At 37.7% G+C, this 10,117-nt stretch overlaps 1 protein-coding gene across 1 annotated transcript; it reads right to left on the bottom strand.

The window, feature by feature from the left end:
* Positions 1 to 1,665: 1,665 nt before the first annotated feature.
* vvl (ventral veins lacking) lies at positions 1,666 to 6,958 on the bottom strand. Its single transcript, XM_014232188.3, is given in 1 exon segment — positions 1,666 to 6,958. A coding segment is annotated over 1 exon segment (2,061 nt). The 5' UTR covers positions 5,602 to 6,958; the 3' UTR covers positions 1,666 to 3,540.
* Between the last annotated feature and the right edge of the window lie 3,159 nt (positions 6,959 to 10,117).

The raw sequence follows: 10,117 nt of genomic DNA on the forward strand, positions 1-10,117 counted from the left end.
CCCGCTAAATATATTAAGATTTTTGTCTGACATTTGTTATACGTATAACTATTGAGTCCTTGCTGCGATTATCTTTTCATGCACTTTTTGTTTTTATACCTATATGTGTTCTTATGTATTTATATACTCTATGTACCTCTGAAGGTTTCCTGTTTTGACTATCTGTGGATTATTTATTTTTTATTTTGCACATAACATACATATAACTTTAAAGCTAATACTTACTTTCTAGCGCTGCAGTATCGGGAAAAAGTTTTTTTTTGTAATTTTGTGTTCCGACTTTTATAATTATTATATAAATTGGTATTTATTTTAAAAATTTGTTTGATAAAAAATTACCAGACTTAGAGCTAATTTTTTAAATATTTACAAAAGATCCATATAACCTATAAATGGACTCATAATGGCATTGCTGTTGATATATCTGACGTATGGATGCATATTGCAACAAATGAAGCAACTTAACTATTTTAATGTTAATGTATTTATTTATTATTACTATTTGCTGTTTTATTTTTTTCATTTGTAGACCAAAAGTTGAGAGAAATAATAAAGAGATAAATGAAAAACGAAATCAGCAGAACTTCATGCCATATATCGAAATGCGAAAAGTTTAGAACTAGCAAAGGAACTCCATGAAGAGACAGAGTAATGTTCAAAATATCAGTTATAGGAGTATGTGTAAATATATCGAACTAGTTCACAAATATAGTCAAAGGTCAAATAAGCTTCCAAAGGCTTTCCATTTCAAAAGCAAGCAAAAATTCAGGCACAGATAACCCAAGAACATACGAGTATGTACGAATTTATTTCTTAAGTCTATTTATTATACTAGCAAAAACGTTAACCTCTTTTGCACCGAAGTTAGAATATGCTTCTCAAATAAATAAGTTTACATACAAGAACTTGATTTCATCAATTTTTAATGGCAGTTATATAATATAGTGGTCCGATATGGGTTTTAACAAATGAGCCACTTCTTGGAGCGAAAAGAACGTGTGCAAAACTTCAGGTCGATATCTCAAAAACTAGGGACTAGTTCGCGTATATACAGATAGACGAATGACTTACATGGCTAAATCAACTCAGCTCATGAAGTGGCTTATTTTATAGGGTCTCCGACGCTTCCTTATGGGTGTTACAAACCCTGTTCAGAATATAGAAATAGAACAGCAAGGTTGTAAAGCAAGGAGAATTATAAATGGTATCAATCAAAATTACAATGCGCACTATTCATTGGTTTGATTTTAGAAAGAGATCGATTCGATTGCCAGTAAAATATGAAATCAACTGAACTGAAATAACTTCATTTTCAATCAAAAATTTCACAGGAAAATTAACAAATGTTAAGAAAAAATCAGAAAACCTGCACTCTGGAAAAGGTTGCATTTATCTATTATTCCATTCTACTTGTAATGCTGGGTTAATATTTGTTTACTTATATTATATAAATTGAGACAAATGTAACGCACAATTTCACCTTAAGTCAGTACTTTTCTTATCTTTGAAAAAAAATATGTTCCAATTTTTTTACTTATATTCACTTTGATGACGAAATGGATTCAAAAATAATATTTATAATAACTACAATCAAAATAAATTTAAGAAATATTGAAACTTGACTCCGACTCCATTTACACGCCGAAAATAAAAAAAATACCAGTGTTTGTTTCAGATTATTCAAAGAAATTTTATTTTACTGCTACATATTATATACACACGACTTACTTGCACTTGCACTTATGCGAAAGCTAACTTAATAATAGTCTAATATACAATAACAATATTGACTTCCCGCTTAAAATAAATATTTTTGAACAGATCAAATGTGTTGGAATCTATAAAGTAATATGACTAAGTTTTATTTCGTGTTTATACATAACACCATAATTTAACTGTAAAAAAGCAAGCACGAAGGAATATTCCATTTCATTCATCACAAATAAATGTTTTGCTTTGAGAGTAGCATTTGGTGAAAATGTTACGAAAGATTTAATCTCTACATACAATATTATAACAACAAATGCTGTGTCTCGAAAGAAAACTATTTATATTTTATTAAAATGCAATAGGAATGTAAATTTATGTTGAATAGTTGCAAATTCGAACTGCACACATTCATACATATGTACATTATAGTAAACTAAGAATTTTGGTTTTCCATTTGTGATAAGCGAATGCGTTCCTTGTTTAACTCTAACTTTTGGTCTACTTCGGTTTTGCGTACGGTCGATTGTTCATACGAAAAGTGCCGATAAGTGTGAGCTTAATTATAAAAGAAATGCCAAACTTATCGACAATCAAAGCATTGAATACGAAAAAGGTTTACCTTCGAAATATGCATCAGCACCGAAAATGAGCTCTTAGACCAACAGTTACCCGGTGTCCACCGCGCAGAGCTGTCTCTACTTGGGTGCTCTCGCTTTTCGGCACTTTACCGCTTAACAAGTTGGACGCTCTGTATTATTTTATATTTATTATCATTTTCATATTTACTAATTTAATGATTGTATCAAACACTGGTTGCATGAGAAAGGTTTACGATTTGGCGGCTTTTTAAAACAATTGGTAAATTAAATGGTGGTTTGTTAGCTATTCGGTTACTTATTAAGTTCTTTTAATGCTTCGCAATGCTTAGTAGTATTTCAAATAATGTATATTTGTGTTTTTCATAACTATGCGGACTCTCGGATTCTCACGGTTGCACTGATATTTAAGAAATTTATTAATTTACAGTGAAGTTTAACATGTATAAAACTATAAACTATTGAATTCGTTAATTACATTTAATTTAGCTGATTACTACCTTTGCGATTACACATTTTTATTAAATACGCAAAACTCTAGTAATTTTGTTTTTCTTAAAAACATCACTTAGTTTCTGGTTTGATTTTAATTGCGTTATTATTTGCAAGTTTTAGAAACTTTCAAAGTTTTTAATTATTTTAATTCTATTTTCCATTTTATTTTAAGACTTTGATGCTAATTATCTTAGGGGAGCTTAAGTAGACTGTTAATTATACTTCTTTTACTTTTGAATGTTTTGCATTTCAGTGAAAAATTTTTACTACTAAACCGTACTTTTTCTTTGTATTTTCTTATTTTTCATTTTATAATGGGATCATTATTTATTTACTTAGTTTACTTAACTAATTTCAAGTTAACACAGATTAATGCACTGGTATAGCTCTGGCAAATGGCATACAACCGTCCACTTACTTAATAAGTCTACCTAACTGTATCCCACTATTACTAAAGTGGTTTAATATTAAACCGCGGTTCAAGTGGTACCGTAACTCGGTCGTTGGTCCTTCGTTCCCTGCACATATATGTATGCTGTATATACCGTATATACACCAAATAAAATAGTTTAATTCTGCGCTGCCGCTAGTATACCCTATCAATTAGCCCGGTTCACTACACGCCGCAGCTTAAAAGCGCACCGCCTCTTAGTTGGATTCTAAATGTCTTATAGTTGCGCTCTTAAGACGATTCATAACCAAACCAGGCCGCTGACGCTGCCGCTGCGGCGGACGTATGCTATTCGCCTCCTCCGCCAAATGAATTGAAATGCCTCACGCCTGGTGCGGCAGCACCGAATTGTAAACTCCATTCAAATAGACGCCGGGCATGCAATTGTTGTTGCTGCTGTTGGTGGTGATGTTGCTGTTGGTGGTGATGGTGATGCTGATGTAGTGAGTGTGGATTTAAGTTAAGGTGATGCATGCCGGTCGCGCTGCTCACTCCCAACACCGAGGACGCTGAGGAGGGCGATGAGGATGGTGCTTGCAAGGCGCCGCTGCTGCTGCCCGCTCCGGGCGATGTCTGCGGCTGTTGCAGATGTTGGTGATGAGCGGTCGGATGTTGCAGCGCTGAGTGCTGCTGGTCGCTGGTGTGGAAGAGGTGTGGGTGGTGCGCGGGATTAAGATGCGGGTGTTGGTGTGGATGGTGATGTTGATAGCGCATCGGATCGATGTACATAGCGGCGGCTGCAGCTGCCGCTATCGATGACGCTTGCTGTTGCTGCTGCTGTTTCACCTGCGTTAAATGATCACTTTCATTGTTATTGTTATTCGTATTATTGTTGTTGTTATTATTAGCAGCTAACCCAGCACCGATCGGCGATTGCGGCGACAGCACATTTGTTGTCATTGTCGCCGATGAGCCACCCGAAGACGACGGCGTGTTGGGCGCATGTTGGTTATGTGGCTGGTGTTGTTGTTGTTGTTGTTGCTGCTGATGCAGCGATGCAGGAGTGGACGCAGCTGCAGCTGAGTTCGACTCCTGGATTTCTGATTGCTAGTGAGCCGCCAACTGATGACCTGTCGCGGACTGCATATTTTGTGGGCTAAGCATGGGCGGGCTGTGACTGTGACTGTGTGTACCCATTGGACTTCCATGCATATCGTGATGAGGATGGTAGCCACCATGTGGGTGCATATGGCCTGGTGGCATACCGTCCATCATATCGCCACCCATTGTATTTGGTGGGGTCATACGCTTTTCCTTCTGCCTCCGATTACAAAACCACACCCGCACAACCTCTTTTTCCAATTGCAAAGAATCTGCCAGCGATGTGATCTCTTGGGCCGATGGCTTTGGTTGTTTGTGAAAATGTTGTTCAAGTGCCCCTTTAACGCTAACTTCGATGCTAGTTCGTTTCTTACGCTTACGACCCTGAGCCGCAATTTTGTCAATGCTTGTAGGTGATCCCGTGGTGGAGTCAGCTTCCTCTAACCATTTTTGTAGCAGTGGTTTTAATTTGCACATGTTCTTAAAACTTAACTGTAGAGCTTCAAAGCGGCAAATTGTTGTCTGTGAAAACACATTACCATATAAGGTGCCAAGCGCAAGTCCCACATCCGCTTGAGTAAAGCCGAGCTTTATACGACGTTGTTTGAACTGTTTTGCAAATGCTTCCAAATCATCTGAAGTGGGTGTATCCTCTTCCCCTCCCGACACGTCACGATCGCCTTGCAGATGATGGGGATGTATATGAAGTTGTGGGGATTCACCACGTAATGCGTGATGCAATGGTGGCACTCCTTGGTGATGCGCTGGATGAGCAGGATGATGCAACATTCCGTTCATTGCATGGTGATATTGCAAAGGCGAACCACCCGTCGGTGCATAGTGAGCTGTATGAACCGGTGCGTGCCATGTATGTGGGGATGCCATGCCTTGTTGAACGCGAGACTGCTGTGATAAATGAGACATCTCTTGTTTCACCGCATCCGCGGGATGATGGTGTGTATGATGTGTCATTGAAGCCCATGGATCTGAAGGATGCAATGCGGTCCAGTGATTTGAACCCAAACTGCCAGAGGGTGTGATCGAACTAAGCCCACTCGCTGACACACCTAGACCACCGGTACCACCTGCTCCCGTACCTCCCGCTCCACCCACTACTGCATTCGGGCTTGGCGACGAGGGCAGCTGATGGTGGGCGGCAGCAGCGGCGGCATGATGATGATGATGTTGCATGTATTTCATTTCTCCAGCATCTGCGGCAGATCGAGGCGATGAAGTATGATAACCCCCACCACCTAGTGCCATATCGAGATCACCGCTGGACGGTGTCATATATGAGGTGGCGGCCATCCCCACCGCTCTAGGGCTGTTCAGGCCCTCCACGCTGGCGGGGTAGGGCTCCAAGTTGGGGCTCAGTTTAACGACCTTGAAAACCGATCTGTCAAAAGGAAGACCAGTGTCCCTATGCTCATTCCACTCGAACCGTGAGGCAACCGTCTTGAAGTCTTTTCGTTCAACGTACACAGGAGAGAATTCGATGACGCCGGTGTATTAAGAGCAGCTCGCAATGGCTGCTCAACGCAACAAAGAGTAGAAATTTGTTTTAAATCACTGGGTGCGTAGTCACTATCAACGCACTTTCCACTGCTCCTTCTCCGATCTTTTGAAACTGTAATCAACAAGTTGTGTAACACTAAAAATTGGATTTGCCGCCGGCTACTAAAATCATACCAATTCCTGTAAGCGGAGGCGTTTTTGGTTTGCAAAAGCTTAATTGACTAGTAAGCCACTATCGAGGCTTATACGAGTACATATATTTAAGTTAAGACAAGTTTTGAGTTGTATTCATTAAATCAACAATCTTGTATTTATTACACAACTACTTTTTTGTCATTTAATGCACGCACGCACCTTTTTATATAATTGCTTTTTTCGTTTTATTTTTTAGAATTCTTAATAATTTTGTCAAATATGAGAGATGATTTGTTTTGCATCCAGACACACTTTTCACTGGCAGGTTTTTGTCGCTTTGTGAGCGAGATTGGTCAACCGCACTTTATCAAAATAACCGTAATGTATGATGAGCACTAAGATAATATAGTATCTCTAAGGTAACTTTTGGGTTTCCATTTATACAAGTAAATACAGAACACGCATTCTCATTTCAAAAATTAAGCAACTTGCTTAGTTAAACGATCCGCACAACAATTTCTTCTTACTTTGCTTATTCTATTTTGTACGCTTCAGACACGCGAAGACTGAAATTTTCTACGTGTAAACTCATAGAGCTATCGAAGTGAACTAACGTCATTCATCGGCGACAGAAGGTATCGGAGAGTAGCGTGCGGCAGCGTACGTCACCGCCAAACAACCGTACACAAGCACTCTGTATACACAGCATATAATACAACGAATAGAAGAGGTAACACGAATAGTGAGTACCGAATATCAGAACGACAACGTCGACGACTTCAAGCAGCGTTAGCTCAGCTAAAGCCAAAGCCAAAGACAACGATGAAGGCGACAACAGTCAGCAAACCACCAGCGAAGTAAGCAGTCAAACGAAGCGCACAAAATGTAGCCGCAAAGAGCGAGTGAGTGCACAAACGAAGTGAAGGCAGAATAACATCGGTTTGTGTTAGTGCCACCGGCCGTGACAAAGGTGCAGGCTCGTACCAATTCAAAAGTGCGAAGGGGTGCGCGATAAAATTGCTGTTGGTTTTTCTGAAAAGAGTAAAGAACCGAATATAGGTGTACGTCTCTTATGCGTTGGGATGTAAGGGCCTGCATTGAAAATATCATAGAATGGCAGATCGACAGGCATAAGGAAACAAAAACACTAACCATATGTTTCCACCCCTAGTGCGAGTGCGATGATCTGATATTACAATGTATCAGCTCGTAGACTAACTGACTGTAAAGTGCGAATGAAAGCAAATGCTTTATCGTTATTGAAGGAAAGAAAAGTAGTAGATAAGAAACACATTCTCCTTCCAATGCTCAAGCTTTTTTCTACTTAGTGATTGTGTGTGTTAGAGAGTATTATAGCGCAGGTCATTCAACAAAGAGAAACCCCGGAAGCACCCGCAATTAGAAGCGAGTTGCATAAAAGAGTATTTGCCATTCTTGCTCATTCACCATTTTCGTTGGATCGTTAGACTGCGATAGAAGATATTAATGGAACAGTGCCAACCCAACAATGATGTTGTATGGATGTGTTTACTGCTCCAAATTCCAATGGAACGCCTACAAGAAATTAAATACTAAATTTCCAATTGCTCAGTGTCACTACTCAGTCTATTTAGTAAATGAAAGTGAACAACGGATTAGCATTCCTTTCCTATAATAGCTTGTTGATTATGGTTTAGACTTATTGACTCCCCTTTATAACGTATGCTAAACTTCTTACTTCCATTCCATTGCTCTTTTCTCAGGAAAGCGCGTTGTAGTTCCAGAAATTCCATTCATGCCTTTGAATGCAGCTTGCACTTCCATCCTGAAAGAGTTCAAGCCATCACATCCAGCTGGAACAGTTAGTTCTTGTGCTAACTCCGTACGTTCGATTTCAAATCGGTGCGCGCCCCACAACATGCTTTACCGTACATTTGCAGACACGGCTCAAAAACTTCCTAATAACAATCGGTCGTGTTATATGGTTATGAGGCGGGCATTAGTGTTTGTTGTAACAATTGTTACACTTGGATTTTAACCTTTCATAAACAATAATTCAAAACTAGTGAATAAAATATCATTAAAGCTCCATATGGATTTAGTTATGGATATTAGCAGTAATGTTGGCTTAATTTCAATATTATTCTAGTGGTAAAATATCTGTAAAATTTCAAGCATATCCTTGCTTGTAGGTCACTGTAGACACCTACCGTTAAAAGCCTCATCAATATACAATGTATGTATATGTCTTTTTTTTGGAAATTTATGAAAATCTAAATGAATTAAAACTATGCCAACACCCTTACTTTTGTCCCGGCGGACATATTTCGTGCACATACTTATACTATGTTTGCATTTAGCTGCTGCTATTACACAAACACGCATGCATGCATAACAATCTAATTTTTACCAAAACTGCGCCAGTTTCAAAACATACTCAATGTCAGCAGTGACAAGTGGAATGAGTGAAATGCCAACCGTACCAATTTGTATTCAAATGGTAAATAAAATGAATGATCAGAAGCGAGACAACGAGTCGAATTGTGGTGCTAAATACAGACAGACAAACTACCAGGTATCAGACGTTTGGGTAGACAACCAGCTGATCGTAACTGAAATATTGACTCTCTTTGTTTTGCAGTGCTACTTAGCACGTCTATACATACATATGTATGTACAAATCTCCATTTGTTTAGTATTGGCATGCAATCTCTGAAATGCCTTACTATTTTGATCCTTCAATAATATTCAGTGAATTCACCTTCAAAGATTTGAATGGTTTAAATATATTTACTATTCAAATAAATCTAAAATATGTATAGTGGCATACAATTGTATTTATAACGCCGCAACTCCACAGACAATGTACATACCTTACGAACCATCTGTCAAATACATTACCATTGAGGTTGGCAATGTTTTTGTTTAAGCATTAGATATCATAAAATATTTATTCTCGAAATTGCGTCGGGTAGGTATGTATGTTCGAGCTGATCCAGCGCGTGTTTGAGTTCTTGTACCGTTAAAAAATTATATGAGGATGACAAAAATTTATATGGGGAGTAAAAAGAGTAGAAATCTACTTTTTTCTACAAATGTATAATTTCGAAATATAAGATTTTATGTTTTAAGACTTAAATACATTGCATAAAGTTTATTTACCTATTAATAATTAAATATTATGATTGATTTTTAAAAATGCTAACAATTATTAACCATATACGTATGTATTTAATTATTATTTTTCGTGTTTTGGTAAAATTTATATTTTGAATATTACTTTGCTAAATTGCACTTTACGCAACAATAAATAAAACACAGGCATTGACATTTCATCTTTGGTGGCATCATGCCACCGAAGCTATGCAAGTACTTGTTTCCTCTTCAAAATGTTTGTGCAAATGAAAACAGCTTTGTCAAACCACCTATATAACAGTTCATCGCTAGAAATGTATAGCATGAAATATATTTAGACACACATGTACAGTCTTCATTGGCAGTATTGCTAGCAATTCAGATTTTTTTATAATCTTTAATTGCCTGTCGCAATGTAAGTAATTTAAAAAACAAATATGCATTACAGTTAAGATTGTACATTTTATATGAGGAAAATGATGTATTTAACTTAAACAATGTGGAGCGAAGATTCGGCGCTAGTTCTTTGGAGTGGAAATATTTAAGGCACTTGAACATGTGCTCTCGTATATTTCATCCGCAAAATTTGTTATTAAATACAAATAACATACATTATAATTTCATTATATTATATTTGCTCACAATAAATTTAAAGCTCAGTCTTCCTTTATCGGAATTATCTGCTTCAAAATATTATATAGTATTTATATCAAAACACGTAAGTATCAGACAATGTGACACTCTGTCGTCTATTCCAATGCGACCATTATCATGAAGCATTATCAAACCCTTAAGAGATTTTCTCTAAAAGTGTTCTAAACGCTTTTTCAACACTCGTAAGGAAATATTTATATAAATGATAAGCGTGACGAGCTGGGTCCGACTGTCTATACGCGGACTAGGCCCTCACTTTTAGAGATACCAATCTGAAATTTGGTACACCTCCTTCTCTGCCCAAGAAGCTGCTCCCTGGTTGGAATCACAGATATCGGCCAACGGAATCACAGATATCGGAAGCTGTCATACAAACTGAAAGATCAAAATTCTTTCACAATATTCA

This window comes from Bactrocera oleae, chromosome 6 (assembly GCF_042242935.1).
Source record: "Bactrocera oleae isolate idBacOlea1 chromosome 6, idBacOlea1, whole genome shotgun sequence".
In the NCBI taxonomy this organism is placed as follows: domain Eukaryota; kingdom Metazoa; phylum Arthropoda; class Insecta; order Diptera; family Tephritidae; genus Bactrocera; species Bactrocera oleae.